The 16,636-nt window shown below is 40.9% G+C and overlaps 1 protein-coding gene across 3 annotated transcripts in view; it reads right to left on the bottom strand.

The window, feature by feature from the left end:
* AHCYL1 (adenosylhomocysteinase like 1) overlaps nucleotides 1-16,636 on the bottom strand; it is a 93,036-nt gene that overhangs the window by 3,730 nt on the left and 72,670 nt on the right. For all 3 annotated transcript variants that reach the window (XM_061632600.1, XM_061632599.1, XM_061632601.1), the window contains exons 7-15: nucleotides 16,046-16,152; nucleotides 10,942-11,058; nucleotides 9,767-9,830; nucleotides 7,346-7,434; nucleotides 3,342-3,412; nucleotides 2,773-2,867; nucleotides 2,592-2,690; nucleotides 1,987-2,055; nucleotides 249-327 (exon numbers count right to left, since the gene is read on the bottom strand). In XM_061632600.1, coding sequence (XP_061488584.1) covers nucleotides 249-327; nucleotides 1,987-2,055; nucleotides 2,592-2,690; nucleotides 2,773-2,867; nucleotides 3,342-3,412; nucleotides 7,346-7,434; nucleotides 9,767-9,830; nucleotides 10,942-11,058; nucleotides 16,046-16,152 — 790 coding nt within the window. The remainder of the gene's footprint in view (nucleotides 1-248; nucleotides 328-1,986; nucleotides 2,056-2,591; nucleotides 2,691-2,772; nucleotides 2,868-3,341; nucleotides 3,413-7,345; nucleotides 7,435-9,766; nucleotides 9,831-10,941; nucleotides 11,059-16,045; nucleotides 16,153-16,636) is intronic.

Below are 16,636 nucleotides of genomic sequence, written 5' to 3'. Positions count from 1 at the left end.
ACGTGATTAACAAACTAGGTTTATTAGAACCATACATGATGTGCTATCCTGTCTTCGGGTTGTAGTCATCTTACTCAGAGTAGACCCATTTAAATTAATAAACTAAGTCATGTATTAACTTCAGTGGGTCTACTTTGAGTAGCACTAGCACTGAATACCACCCATGGTATTCCAAGGGTCTTCAGAAAGGAGGCTACCGCTCACAGATCAACAAGCAGCAGCTAAAGATTCTACCGTTGTTTGCTCACCCATCTTTTTAGGCAGAAGGTACACATCTTGTTTGTATCGTCCCTCAGGAGCATTGTAAAGCTCAATCAAAGCCAGAGCCTGTGAAGATCAGAGAGATGCTGGAAGTAACAACAACTGCAGACTTTATCAATTCTTTCCAGCACATTCTGAAAAGTTTCATTGTAATTTTGACATTGAATTGAATCAAAACTTTATTTTTACCCCGCCCTTTTTCCAAACTGGAACTCAGGGCGGCTTACAAATAGAACTACATGTAGTTAAAAACATAGAAAAACATACAATTAAAATACAATTAAACTATGCACAACCTCAAAACCGTAAAAGACACTTAAAAATCTAAAAACAATTTAAAATAATACAAACAATAATAATATAAAACAATAAAACAAGCCTTGTAAAGCCCAATCCTAAACACCTTCTATCCCAAAAGCCTGTCGGAATGACAGGACATGCCTGGTGGCTAACCTACTAGCACAGATATCTTAGACATTGAGCTTAGTGGTGGTTGTCTTCTATCTTTTAGGATAATTTTAGGAGAATTGACAAAACATTTCTGAGGATCTAAATTCTTTTTTTTTTATTGCAGTGAGAGTTTGTTTGTACAGAATACACCAAATTACTGAAAGGGAAGTTGACTGGTAAATGTTTGCTGGGCCAATAGGAACAAAAATAAGGAATGTAAACATGCTAAAATGTTATTAAGACGCACCCTAGTGCCTAAACAAAGGTACATAGAGACATTTTTCTGAAGGGAATGGCCAATCTCCCCTGTATGTGTGTAACACTATTCAGCTGAATCAACAATTTGTCTATTCTGCTTCCTTAGATGTTTAACCTCTCAAGACTGCAAACTATGTTTTCAAAATCACAGTGGACAGTTGTGCTGATTTTTAAATTGAAGAATGAGTAAAATAAGTGAGAGGCAGTAATTTTAAGTATTTCATTCATCTATAGGTTCACTGTGCAAGGACACAGGATCTGACAATCTTGAGAAACAATCTTTCCTTGCAGGGAAAAACCTGAAACATATGCAGGCAATGAGACAGAAAAAGTTCATAAATGAGGGGAGAGCATACCAGGGCTTTAAGCAGTCAAGGGATGGGGCTTCAGCAATTAACACAACTTCCTAGCCTCCTCCCATAACCATCTCTTTGCTGCCTCAGTTGCTCTATTAGCCATCTGGCTCAGTTCTCCATGCCCTTCCCTTCTAATTGAGCCTTTGCTCCAAAAAGCCACGTTATTAAATTTAATCTTTCAGGAATGCTCAAAATTTGCAAGTTTATATGTTCTACATTCTGGGTTATATTCAATGTAGCACTAAAGCAATCGTTCCCTCTCTCCTCCCCCCACGCCTCCCTAACTCTGCTCTGGGGGTTCTCCCACCCTTCCAGAGCAGATTTGGGGATGGAACAGGGTACGGGAGGAAGGAGAGGGGGGAACCCACTGTGCTAGCTCTAGTGCTAATGCAAAAGGTTAGCTGGATACCACCCTAGATATCTTAAGCACATAATTCACGAGACCTCGTAGTACAATTATTTCTAATACTGCGCATCTATTTAAAGAACTAAAGAGGCAAAGTGCAGTTCCAATAAATGCTCTAAATAGGCTTTTGCACAGAGAGTTGAAAAAATAAATACAAGATATTCATGTTTATATTACATCTTCCATCCCCACAAACATAACATTATAAATATGGCATAAAGCAAGGCAAGGAGACCTGCAGGCTAAATCATGTACCTGAGTGGTAGCAGTAATGGACAGAACAAAGGTAGGAACTGTTGAACAGCTCAAATTAAGAAGTCTTCCCTAGAATGAAAGGAAAGGATTTTTTTTTGAGAAACCACCATATAGCAGGCACAGAGAGCACCATCAAACAAACACAAATTTCAGATCCAATTTTCTTCACTAAATGTCATGCTCAACTTTCAAACTTGGGATATGCCTACATAATTTGAATCAGGAGCAGTATGGCCTTACCAGAACTAATAACCACTGATATTTTCAGATGAAGTTGACTTTTAATCAGGAAGATAATCATTTCAGATGTGCCAAACCCCAAAAGGACAGGCATGATTTAGCAGTGGGGAAGTGAAAATCTGTTAGCAAAATGTTTGAGACCTTTACATCGCCACTAGTGTGGCTAGATTTGGATTTCTGCTATAAAGTTCAAGCTAGACCACAACTGTGAGCTACCCAACGGACACCTGTTTCTTATTCTCATTCAGCAGAACAGCTTCTCCCTAGTACATAGCTAGGTGCCCAGTCTATTGTCTTCCAATACCTAGGGAACCTGAAAAAAGACAATTCTATGGAGGCTTCTAATTAGGCCTTCACAGACATACCTCGGCTAGGAGAACAACTCGCTTGCCATCAGGCCAGATTACATGATCCACTTGAGAACGTACGCGCTCCCAGGTTAGCTCTGGGGTACGAAGACTAGCCTAGGAGAGATTGATACAGGGATCAACTACTAGGCTATATTGAGATTACTGGAAGCATAATTAAGATTTAATAGACGCTCACCACATCAATTTCAGTGTTGGAATGGCCCATATTACATACAATGCAGCTATTCTTCATTCGATCCAAGTGCTCCCTAGTCACCACATTCTTGTTTCCTGCAGTGAAAAGAGGCAGTTAAACCAAGCAGGAGACACATGAACCATCATGTTTTCCCTTGTCTATGGCTAAAGCTTTAATCACAAAGCTGTGGGTAGAATCCAACTAAGCAGTTGCACAAGTTGAACAATTTCCACTTGTGCAATGGAACTTCCCCTCCCTTCCCTCCCCGTATCATCTTCAGAGGGTTGGAGGAAAACCCAGAGCAAATCTGGGATGGGTGTAGCTGAAGCAGAGGGAGGAAAAATTCTGTTGCATGAGTAGAAGTCATTCTGTTCATATAATTACTTACAATAGAATAGCAAGTGATACAACTTTGATTGGGAAATGCTTATAAAATACTACTGCCACTATTACGATGATTATGATTATTGAGCAGAAAGACTGAATAGGAAGATTTCAGAGGGTGAGTGGTGGATGGGGGGAAATAGGATGAACGAAACACATGCACTGTCCTTCCCGGACTGTTGTACCTGTGCAAGTTATGACAACATCCACTTGGCGAATGACTTCATTGAGCTTCACTACTCGAAACCCATCCATGCTGCCAAACAGAAAGTAAGACAGTAAAGAGACTACAACCATTGCTATGTGAAACTGAACAAACAAACTGCTTGGACCATTTACATTTTAAACCTCACACCCCAGTCTCCAAATTTTGATTGACATTTAGAGAATCCATTAGCAATGTCACGCTACACTTATGTGTCTATGTTCCTAAATAGCTATTTGGATAAAAGGTATTGCTGCAACAGTCTATTTTCATGAAGAACTTTATATCTGCAGGTTTACCAAGTTATTTTTCAGCTGAGCTTTGAGCAACTATTATGTGTAAAGTTTTTGAAGTGAGCGATCATGAATAGTCATTTTCATTTTACTGAACTAAAGTTAAAATATTAATATAAAACTTGTTAGATACCAGTTCTTTAAAAGTTGGATCTCTGCTTCTTTAGAAGCAGGACACTGTTGAAATGGAGACTAGCATGTGGCTGTATTTGGGAAAACAGAGGAAGAAACACATGATTTATTTAAGGTTCATACATTTGACCATTTCCTACCAATGCTTCACTTCCATCTCACCCCCTCTTTTTTTTTACCTACTGCCAATACAGAAATTCTTTTCACATGTATTATTGAAGAAACTGACACTGCCTGAAACAACAGCAGCAACAGAAGAAATGAAGAGAAACAGGATAGGCTGTTGTATTAGCCCAGAACAGCTGGTCTCTGGGTAAGTTACATAAGATTGCCTAATAGTACACTAAAGCTCTTCCTATGCCCAAGAGATAGGGAAAAGAGAAATAATATACACTTATTTCCTGAAATTTGTGGTAATCCTGAAAATGGGCAAGGAGACTGTGTGGAAAAGTCTGAAGAGAACTAGATATTCCAAGAACAGCACAAAGCCTTCAGGAGGTTAAGAAAAATATTCTGCAAGAACTGTTAAAAGCAACATGCTCTAAATATCTTTCAGAGTTCAAAAAGTAAAGTGACAGTCTATCCTAGTTTTTAAAAACCCTACAAAGTAATCAAATGGCAAATCCAATTAAATGTTACTGCTTCTATAAATCTTATTGGAGTTTATCACTTATTCCACCATACATCAGATGGTCTTGTATTTAGCATCTACTGCTTCTTTTAAGCGGTGATTCACAATAAGTTTATTGCTTCTTCCTATCTAATATTATATCGACAAATGCATTTCAGCAAACTATTCATTGCTTTGCTAATGGTGGCTAGTCTCAAAACTCATGAGGAAAAAGGCTCTTCCAGATGAAGCTATATATGCACTCAATGCTGCATATTCACGTAGCCCTCAAATGAGAATCTAATGCCCGATTCCCAGGAAATGGAAGATTCCCTGAAGATTTACACCTTCTTGTGCAGATAGCCTTGGATTGTGAGGAAGGCTCTGTTGACCATTGAACCGCACTGTCACTGAGTCTGTTTTCCATCAAGTCTGAAAAACTGTAACTAGGGGGAGTTATGTCTTTGCCCAGTCTGGGAACGGACTGCCAAGGCCGTTGCTATGGTAACCATCGCGATAGACTGGGAAAAAGTTCTAGCAGCTATCTGTGTTAAGCTGTGTCTTCTGTGTATTGCCTCTGAACTGAGAGGTTCTCTTCTGTGTTTACCTTTGGAGAGAGATGTACCAGAAGGGGGATGACTGAAGAAACTCTACATGTATTTACTCTTAAGCCTTTGGCCGTAATGTCTTAATAAAGACTCTTAACATGATCTAATGCTCTGAAGAAGTTTCTTGCTCAACTTAACTCCAACGTAATGTATGCTGTTTCACGCAACAACGCACACACGTCAACAGGGGTTATGGGCCCAGATCCACCGCACATTACACGGGAGTAAGTTGCTGGTCTGAACGGCAGACGGAGTTCCAGAGGGCAGCTTGATTGATTGTACCAGACGGAGGTGAGCAACATGGCTGTAAACCTGTCTGGGGGAGGCTTGCCAATGGAAAGATTGACGGAAAAGAATTATGGCAGCTGGAAGCCGAGGATGCGGGCTTTGCTGATAACAGAGGATTTATGGGACATTATAGATGGAACACCCCCGGCGGTGTTGACCGCGGCCTGGAAGCGCAAAGATCAGAGGGCGCAGGCGTTTATAATCTTGGCTCTATCGGATTCTCAACTGATGTGTGTGAGAGATGAGCCGTCGGCTAAACAGATGTGGGACGCGTTGCAGGATTTGTCCCAGGAATGGCAGCGGAGGCAGAAGGCGCAGAGAGCCGAGCTGATGGAAGCTGTCAGAAGCAAGGAGGAGAAAAGTGCCGAACCGGAGGAGGCAGCCAAAAGCAAACAGGATTACAAGCAGCAGCTGTTAAAGGCTTGTTATGCCTGTGGGGCTCGTGGGCATCTCCGAAAAGACTGTGTAGTCAAGCGAAACTCCAGGGACGGAGGCTTGAAGCAGGGAAGTGTGAACTTTGTTTGTAAACAGAAGTCTCAAGATTTAGGACCTGTTAACTGGACTGTCGACAGCGGGGCGAGCCATATATTAATTAAAGACAGAAGTTTGTTTTATGCTTCAGAAGAAGTGCAGGATTTTGTGCAACTTGCGGATGGATCACAGAAAAGGGTGGAAGCCCGAGGACTGGTGAGATTTAATAAACTTGGGATAATGTCAGAATGTTTGTTTGTTCCAGAATTGGCTCATAATATTTTATCAGTTCAAAAACTGGTGAATTCTGGGTACTGTGTAACATTTGATAGAGGAAAATGTTTTGTGCAAAGAAGAGGCAAAGTTGTCTGTCAGGGATTCATGACACAGGGGCAGTTTAGAATGACCGTGGGTGTGAAGTGTGCTGATGCCTTGAGTTTAATGGGGCGGAAAGAGAATGATGGTCAGAGCTGTAAGAAGACAGCTGTTAAAAGCACACAGCCACAGTATTCATGTAATGCAGTCAGGCTGATGCCTGAAAGAGTGCATCGCAGCCGATTTTACAAGCCACAGGGTAAGAGACGTGGCAAACGTGCACCTAGAGCACAAGAGAATGTATATTTCAGAGTTTGGTGTCCAGAAACACAAGCGCAAACATTTAAACCAGATCTTGACATAAATCTGAAAGGCACAAAGACAAAGAGTCTGGTTTTGTCAGGAGCAAAGACAGGAGGTCTTGAATGTTTTGTGGATGCAGATCATGCAGGGGAGCTGAGCAGTCGTAAGTCAACCTCTGGCATAGTTGTGATGTGGCACGGGTCATGCATTGACTGGAGCAGCAAGAAACAAAACATGGTGGCTGACATAATGACCAAGCCTTTGTGTGAGGAGAAATTTGGCAAACTGGTGACAAGGCTTGGAATGAGCCAAAGTTTGATTGAATAAAGTTCTAGCTAAATGTACAGAGATGTTTTGAACTGTACTGAAATGTAAGCTGTATTGCAAGATGTATTGGAGAAATGTATTGTTGTTATTGTTGTAATGAGTTACAGACATGATGGGAAAAAGGGGGGATTGTTGACCATTGAACCGCACTGTCACTGAGTCTGTTTTCCCTCAAGTCTGAAAAACTGTAACTAGGGGGAGTTATGTCTTTGCCCAGTCTGGGAACGGACTGCCAAGGCCGTTGCTATGGTAACCATCGCGATAGACTGGGAAAAAGTTCTAGCAGCTATCTGTGTTAAGCTGTGTCTTCTGTGTATTGCCTCTGAACTGAGAGGTTCTCTTCTGTGTTTACCTTTGGAGAGAGATGTACCAGAAGGGGGGTGACTGAAGAAACTCTACATGTATTTACTCTTAAGCCTTTGGCCGTAATGTCTTAATAAAGACTCTTAACATGATCTAATGCTCTGAAGAAGTTTCTTGCTCAACTTAACTCCAACGTAATGTATGCTGTTTCATGCAACAACGCACAGGGTGATTGAATTACAGCCTTTTGAAGTGGCCTAAAAAAGAGCAGCAAGTAATATAAGAAAAGGCTCATACTCTGAGATAGCAGTATTTGTAACACCTCCTCTCTTACCAGGCTTGAAGAGCACAGATAGGATCAATCTCAGTGATGTAAACTATGGCTCCCAGGGCCTTCAGAGCTGCACAGCATCCCTTTCCAACCTGCAATACACAACAGCAGCTACAAAATCAAAACAAAGACAAGTGCCTTGAACAGCAAAAGATGTGTGTATGTATGTGTGTACACACGGAACACAAACATTTGTAAGCTGAGGCCAAAGGACCATGAAATTCAGCCTATAACATTTCTATTCAAAGGTTCAAATATATATACAGTCAGTTGATTCATTGATGGATAGGTGAACACAGACCAGTTTATCATATAGGAAGTGCTGGAAAGTTTGCTAATGTCCACTCAACTACACTAAGGCAGCCAACAGTAGTTGTAGCATTCTAGGTTTGCTGTTGCACCACTCCTAGTTGCTTACCCCTCTGCTGCTATGGGCAGGTATGGTCCAGCAAGCTATGGGAAGTTGCTCACCAGCCCCTGGAGTTTTATCTCCTAATCTCAGTGTTGAGATTGAAAATTATGTTTACCCAAGCTTTCCTGGTCTCTGACTCTCATTACATTTTTAATTGTATATTTAGCATAATGCTCAGTTGTATTTCCAATATATACTTTTGTTTTTATTTTGTCTATCTAGCTTTTAGGGAATGTTACTGATTGTGTTTCTTGTTTTTATGTAAATGTTTAGATTTTTTAATTATAATTAAGCAGTATACAATTTTTATAAACAAAGCGCTCTGCCTGCTCTTTGGAGAGCAATCTCTAAAGACGTAGCTCTTTATCGCCTGATCTCAGCACTGTGGTCATATGAGGAAATAAAAAAATTCCAGTGCCTACTCTTTAGAATCACTCTCTAAACAGCAGGCAGAAGGATTTCTATCTCCCAGTTTCAGCACTGAGAACATCAGTGGTGAGATTGGGAGATAAAACCTTTTGCCTGTTCCTGAAAAAAATGGAAATGGACTGCCTTCAAGTTGATCCCAACTTATGGTGATCCTATGAACAGGGTTTTCATGGTAAGCGGTATTCAGAGGGGGTTTACCATTGCCTTCCTCTGAGGCTGAGAGGCAGTGACTGGCCCAAGGTCACCCAGTGAGCTTCATGGCTGTGTGGGGATTCGAACCCCGGTCTCCCAGGTCGTAGTCCAGCACCTTAACCACTACACCACACTGGCTCTCTTGCCTGTTCTTAGAGAGTAAAAAAGTAAAAATGCAGCATTTCCCCTCCCTCCTATACCAGAGCTGAATAGGGAGGAGTGGAAATGCTGTCTTTTACTCTTCAAAGAGCAGAATATACCATTTCCTCCAGCTGTGAAGAGACAATGATATATGCTTTTATGTGTGTGCGTATATGTGTGTGTGTAAAAAACAGAGTGCTGTCTGCCTCTATGTGTATGTATAAGTGAATGTATGTGTACGACTGTTTGTGTGCATGCATGGTATCAAAAGCCTCCAAGAGATCAAGTAAGAATAACAGGGGTGCGCTCCCCCTGTCCTTCTCCTGATAAAGGTCATCCATCAAGGCAACCAAGGCCAATTCAGTCCATAACCAGGCCTGAACCCTGACTGGAAAGGGTCAAGTGTACATACTTACATTTACATACACACATTCTACTTCAGAGGCATCATAGTACCGTTTCTCAGTAAAAAACAAATCCCTCCCATGTTTAGCAAAACAGCAAATACTTGAAGCACACAAACACTCTGAATTATGAGATCTAAACAAAATGAAAAAAGACAAGATATTCCTTTTCTTTTAAAGAAATCTGACCATGAAATCCATATCCTCAGGAAAATGCCTTCTCTGGTCACAGACAGCAGCCATGACTTACTAATACAAATAACCATTTTCCTAGGTAAGTTCATGCGAATACTAACATTCAGCTATTAAGATAGGAGCTATGGGAGAGTTCTCCACTTCACACTAGAGCACCCCTTTTGCCATTAAATCAGTCTTCCCCACACACAACCCAAATCTGTTAAAATATGGAGCTGCTCTGATCATGTTAAAACACAGAACGGCTGCTGTCACATGCATTTTGGCCCTAAAATGTACAGAATTCAATGGGTGCCATTCATATGTTGCTGGAAATATCCATGTTGAAGAAGTGCAATCCATGCACATTTCCAGATAATCTGAAACATAATGTCTGTGCATCTTTTAAATTCTTCCAGATGTTACTGTACAAATACAGCTGAGTGCAAAAACTCTTCTAATGATGTGAAAATACTTGGTAGTATCAGCAGCTTGCAATTAATTGTATCTAATCTAATTGTAAGAGCCATTACAATTAGATACATAATCTTCTGCTACAACACAAGTTCTTCCTAATGCTTCTTTTATTAATCACATTACTAGTAGTAAAATGCAGATAATGAACACTAAGCAAAGGTAACTTTACTCTGAATCAGCCAGCCTACAACTCACCTCACCATAGCCACACACTACCACTTGCTTCCCTCCAAACATCACATCAGTTGTTCGTTTTAGGCTGTGGGAAAGAGAGAGAGAGACTTCTTGAAAAGTTAACCGCATGCAGAGTACATGCTTGACTCAACACAATGGCTGTGGATGGCAGTCCCTACTCAGCACACGCCTCCTTATGGAGAGACACCTTAGGCTGAACATCCTACACACTATGCAGATTTGACATATCACCTCTTGCTCTTCTGGTCTTCCCTTTCCTTTCTCCCTTGACATTCCATGATAAGATCTTGTGTTACCGCATATTGTGTGAAGTAACATATGAGTGCAATTGTTTTGTTACTTCTGTATATCTTGAAGGATTTTTAGTGTAAAGTTTATTTGTATATAAGCTCCATCTCAGTTTGATTATTCTTATTGCAATTTTTGTTTCTGTCTCATGTCATTTTTTTGTATTAAGAGTACAATATTGTATATTGTGTATTGTTTTCTTTTTCATATTTCCTTATTTCTTTTTGTATGATAAAATTGCAATAAAAGTATTCTTTTTAAAAAAATAACACAGAATAGATGTGTTTTGATGTCTTGATAAACCATCACATGCACAAGCCACAGCAAACCTTGCATGCTCCCCCCTCCTCTCTCATTCTTCTGCAAGGCCCAGAGGAGGACTTCAGAAGCATTTACTTTTGGTTTTAACTAACTGCGACTTTGTTTCTTCTGAACTGGGGGACTGTGGTCTATGCTAGCTACAGTTGCTTTAAACAAGCCAGCTTCAAACCATAGTTTAGGAAACAGGCTTGTTTAAACCAGCTAAATTTAATGTAAAACATGATATTCTAGTTAAATGAAACAGGAGCTGCATTTAGCTGAAACCAACAGTAAATGCTTCTGAAGTCCTCCTCCCAGCCATGCAGGAGAGGGGGAGCGTGTAGGCTTATTGCAACTCATGCACATCACAATAAACCATACTTTATTGAGATGTCCAAATGCGACCAGTGTTCTAATTCCACAACAGTATGACCCTATGCTGCAACTGGATTTCACAGTCACAGCAATATTTAATTCACAACTCCACAGCACAAAGAGCTGAGTAGGAAAAAAGTAAAGCTGGAATAAGAAAGAGATGAATGCTAGTGGCATCTTTTTCAACTACCAAAGCTGGGTATCAGACTCACCCATCCAAGATGGACTCCCTGCAACAGTATAGGTTATCAAATTTCTGTTTGGTAACAGAGTCATTTACATTCATTGCTGGAACACACAGTTTCCCAGCCTTTGATAACTGGTATAACCTGAAAAGGAAAGAGAGAAGATTTCAGAAATAAATACTATAGGGGGAAAACAGGATAATCAGTGCAGCCTGATCAGACCCTTAATATGTACCTACAGCCAATCATGTTTGTAAATATAGAGAAAAATGTTTCACATCACTGAGTAAGGCAAAATGATTAATTACTACACCCCCTAGATTTCTACAGGAAGAAAAAAACTCCTCCCCTGTGTTTTATTCAACCGAGAACTATAGCTCAGTGATAAAGCATACAAAATAATACATTGATCTAATAAAATAAATAAAAGCTCCCAAGTTTAATCCTTGACATCTCCAGGTTTGTTGTTATCTGCCATCAAGTCAATTAAGACTTATGGCGACCCTATGAAGCAGCAACCTCCAATAGCATCTATCATAAACCACCCTGTTCAGATCTTGTAAGTTCACGTCTGTGACTTCCTTTATGGAATCAATCCATCTCTTTTTTGGTCTTCCTCTTTTTCTACTCCCTTCTGTTTTTCCCAGCATTATTGTCTTTTCTAGTGAATCAGGTCTTCTCATGATGTGTCCAAAGTATGATAACCTCAGTTTCATCATTTTAGCTTCTAGTGATAGTTCTAGTTTAATTTGTTCTAGCACCCAATTATTTGTCTTTTTCCCGGTCCATGCAAAGCTCTTCTCCAACACCACATTTCAAATGAGTTGATTTTTCTCTTATCCACTTTTTTCACTGCCCAACTTTCACATCCATACATAGAGATCACGGACACCATGGTCTGAATCATCCTGACTTTGGTGTTCAGTGATATGTTTTTGCATTTGAGGACCTTTTCTAGTTCTCTCATAGCTGCCCTCCCCAGTCCTAGCCTTCTTCTGTTTTCTTGACTATTGTCTCCATTTTGGTTAATGACTGTGCCGAGGTATTGATAATCCTTGACAAGTTCAATGTCCCCATTGTTGACTTTAAAGTTACATAAATCTTCTGTTGTCATTACTTTAGTCTTTTTGACTTTCAGTTGTAGTCCTGCTTTTGTGTTTGCCTCTTTAACTTTCAACAGCACTCGTTTCAAATCATTACTGGTTTCTGCTAGAAGTATAGTATTGTCTACATATCTTAAACTACTGATATTTTCCCCTCCAGTTGTCACACCTCCATCTTGGTCCAATCCCGCCCTCCATATGACATGCTCTGCATACAGATTAAACAAATAGGGTGATAAAATACACCCCTGCCTCACATCCTTTCTGACGGGGAACCAACTGGTTTCTCCATATTATGTCCTTACAGTAGCCTCTTATGCAGAGTATAGGTTGCGCATCAAGACAATCAGATGCTGTGGCACCCCCATTTCTTTTAAAGCATTCCATAGTTTTTCATGATCTACACACTCAAAGGTTTTGCTGTAATATATAAAGCACAAGGTGATTTTCTTCTGAAATTCCTTAGTCCATTCCATTATCTAACGTATGTTTGTGGTATGATCTCTGGTACCTCCTCCCTTTCTAAATCAAGCTTGGACATCTATCTAGCATTTCTCACTCCATATATGGTAAGAGCCTTTGTTGTAGAATCTTGAGCATTACTTTACTTGCATGGGATATAAAGGCAATAGTTCAATAATTACTGCATTCCATGGGATCCCCTTTCTTTGGAATTGGGATGTATACTGAATGCTTCTGTCATGGCCCCGTCAGAGGACTCCTCAGATGAGGATGACTCGGGAGTAACAGCAGCAGACCTAGGAGCAGCAGACTCAGGAGACACGGAGGAGCCTCCTGAGAATCCAGCTCCTTCTCCCCCTCAGCTGCAGAGCACCCCAGATACAGCAGAGTCCCTGCAGCCAGACACAGACAGTGAACAGGATACTCCCCCCTCACCTGCAGAACGTAGACAGCAGAAGGTCAGGCAGAAGAGAGGCAGGCCTGTCTCCTTAAGGCCCAAACGTTGAGGACTCACACCTGCTGTCAACCTTGCTCTTTATAAGGCACACCTTGGCTGCAGCTTGTTGCTGACTGCAACGTCAGGCGTGGCTTGTGTGTTCCTAGTTTCCTGGCACCCTCTTTCGGACTGACCCCTTGGCACTTGATCCCGGACCTCTACTGACCTCACTTCTGGACTCCTGACTCGGCAAGTACGCTTCGGACAAGCCTGGCCCTTATCAGCTCCCCTCCTCCTAGACCTGGCAGATTTATGACCAGACTGCCGGCTAAGGACTTTGCTTCCCTGCCAACCACCCAGGAATTTCCAGCCCCCCCACCGGCACTGCTGACGCAGTGTAGAGCTGACAGCTTCCAGTCTGTGGGCACTGTTTTGTTTTCCATATTTCTTGACAAATCTTTGTCAAAATTTGGACAGATTCAGTCTCAGTAGCTTGTAGCAACTCTATTGGTATGCCATCTGTTCCTGGTGATTTGTTTCTTCCAAGTATTTTAAAAGCAGCTTCCACCTCACATTCTAAAATTTCTGGTTCTTCATCATACAGTTCCTCCATGAATGAATCTGTCATCCTTGCATCTCTTCAGTGTATTGCTTCCATCTTCCTTTTATTTCATCTCGGTCAGTCAGTGTGCTCCCTTGTTGGTTATTCAACATCCCTACTCTTGGTTTAAATTTCCGTTTAATTTTTTTAATCTTTTGGAATAGGGCTCTTGTTCTAACCTCTTTGTTGTCCTCTTCTATCTCTATACAATAACTATTGTAACAGTTCTCTTTGTCCCTACGTACTTGTCGCTGTATAGTTGCATTTAGGGTTCTAACCATGTTTCTATCTCCTTTTGCTTTCCCTTTCCTTCTCTCTCTAACCATTTTAAGAGTTTGTTCAGTCATCCACTGAGGTCTTTCTCTCTTTTTAACTAGAGGTATTGTCTTTTTGCATTCTTCCCTGATAATGTCTCGGTCCTGCTCAGGGCGAGAGCCACGAGTCGGAGACGAAGGTGAATGCAATTCTTGTTTTATTAAAGTAATGGATACATCAAAGGCAGTTCGCTTCATAGAAGTATCTATGCTAACTCACTACAATTCCCTAACTAAACTCTACACATGCTCTGCAGCGTATGGAGTAAGTTGACTCAGCACCCAAACCTGAGAGCTGCAGTCTTAAGTAGGAAAAGTCTGGGATCGTAATCTGACTCCTTCACAAGCCCTGCCTCTGCCCTGTCCGTTTCTCACGGCGTCGAGAGTGAGGTGAAGGGGGGCGTGCTTCAAACAGCTCATCCGAAAGAACCAGCTCCTTAGCAACAGGCTCGAGGTCAGGCGGCAGAGACGCGTTTGAAGCATCCTGAGAGCTGCTTGGTAAAGAGGGAGTCAACACGCGCTCTGAAACATCGCCCAACTGCTCTTCTGACATGTCTGGGGGCTGCGCACTGTCCTCTTTGGAGGCAGCACCATCCGTGAGAACTGGCACGAAGTCAAACTCACTCCCTTCCCCAAGGTCTTGAGGAGACTCAACAACTACTGGATCCTCCGTGCCTTTGGACTGCTGGGGAACCTGAAACTCATGCCTTCCCCCTCCCGGGGCCTCGTGAGACAGCTGGGGCTCAACAGTCTCTGACTTCACTTCATAGTTCTTCTGGTTCTCTGTCAACTAAGTTTAAAGCCTCAAATCTGTTCCTTCTTTCATCTTTATATTCTTCTGGGATGTTATTTAAATTGTATTTTGGCATTATGATTGATTTGTTCTTTTTTAGCTTTACTCTGATTTTCGATATAACCAGTTCATGATCCATACCACTCTCTGCTCTTGGTCTTGTTTTCGCAGAAAGTATGGAACTTCTCCATCTTCTGCTACCAATTACATAATCGGTTGGATTCCTATATTGACCATTTGGTGAGTTGTCTTTTTGGTTGCTCAAAAATATATATTTGCAAGAAACAAATTATTGGCTTCACAGAATTCAATAAGTCTTTCTCTTGCTTCATTTCTATCCGCTAAGCCCCACTTTCCCACAATTCCTAGCTCTTCTCTGTTCCCTACTTTTGCATTCCAGTCCCCCATGATTATCAGCTCATCTTGTTTTGGTGTGTGATCAATTTCTTCCTGCATTTCTGCGTAAAGTCTCTCCAATTCCTCTTCTTCTGCGTTTGCCATTGGAGCATAGACTTGGAGGATGATTATGTTGATAAGTTTCTTGTTAAATCTCATTGATATAACTCGCTCAGACCTTGCATTATATCTCCAAATTGCTTTTGCTACATCACCTCAATTTCTCATTTCCTGCATAAAATATGTTGTAGTTGCCTGACTGAAAATGTCCCATTCCCGTCCATTTTAATTCACTCACGCCAAGTGTTGTCATGTTGATACATTCTATTTCTTTCTTAACAATTTCTAACTTTCCCTGGTTCATGCTTCTCACATTCCATGTTCCTATTGTGTACGTCGTACAACTCTGGACTCTGCTTTTGCATCTGTGCGCATCAGCCTCCAGGCTTCCTTTCAGCTGTGACCAAGCGGCATCATTTCTTATGTTTGTCAAACCATACTGAAAATCGTTACCACTGGTAACTTAGTCATGGATGTATCTGCAACAAGCACTTGGTACAGAAATGGTGATGGGGGCAGGGCAGGAGGAGAAAAAAGGCCAAGCAGCAGCTCAAGCTGTTTCTAAGAGCAGATGAAGCATTGGGAAGAATAGTCTGGCTAAAGGGAATAGTCAATGGAACATTAAAAAAGATGTTCCCTTCTTTATAAACATAAAAGGGAAACGGGACTGCGGCATTGAAAACTCTTCAACTTTTGAGCTTAAAGTAATGTAAAGTCCCATGGTTTAATAGATAGGAAACTAAAATAATACAAAAGGCCCTAGATTCTGCCTTAGCTAAGCTATACTTTTCTTTTATGACATTTTTTCTTCCCCATCCTTAATTATTATCCCCACCAGGGGTTCATGATTAAAAGGAGCTTTAATTTTTAGATGTCTGCTTAATAAATATGGGGAAGGCTCTACAACTTTCCAAACCTTCATATTTAAGAAGCATAGGATTTGCAGACTCCTTTTGTGGTTATTACCTGTGCACACCAGTCACACTCTCTTCTACAATGCCTCTGATCTTCTTAAATACATTTGGATATTTCTTATAAACCCAATGGGTCAGGTCTCCCCCATCATCCAAGATCTAAAAATAAAGGAAGGAAAATTAGCTCAGATCGTTTGCTACTCACACAGCATGTCATACCTAACTTCACTTTAAGACACAAACAAGGACTATTTCTATGTAATTAAACTGTAAATGTCACATAGCTGTTAAGGGTCAGAACTCTTGATTTCTTTTCATATGCAGTTATTACAGTGCAAGATGTCCAAGCAACACACCTGACCAAATGTTCTAATATATAAATATATGTATTTGAAGTCTACAAAGTATATTTCCAGAGGACCAGTACTCATAGTTATTATTGCACAAATTTAAGTAGAAGCTAGAAGACTGGTGGAGATGTATGCACAGAGCAAGGATCACTTTTCCTTTGGATAACTGATCTTATAGAAAAAATACAGGAGGTGCTTATCTGTAGCCAATTATCTTAGAAAACTGGAATAATCAAGTGTTTTGCTAATACCATAGCCCACAATGTTAACAAAAACGCTTTCCCCTGATGTAT

The sequence above is a fragment of the Rhineura floridana genome, chromosome 6 (assembly GCF_030035675.1).
Source record: "Rhineura floridana isolate rRhiFlo1 chromosome 6, rRhiFlo1.hap2, whole genome shotgun sequence".
Lineage (NCBI taxonomy): Eukaryota > Metazoa > Chordata > Lepidosauria > Squamata > Rhineuridae > Rhineura > Rhineura floridana.
This window is presented reverse-complemented; position numbering and strand designations above follow the sequence as displayed.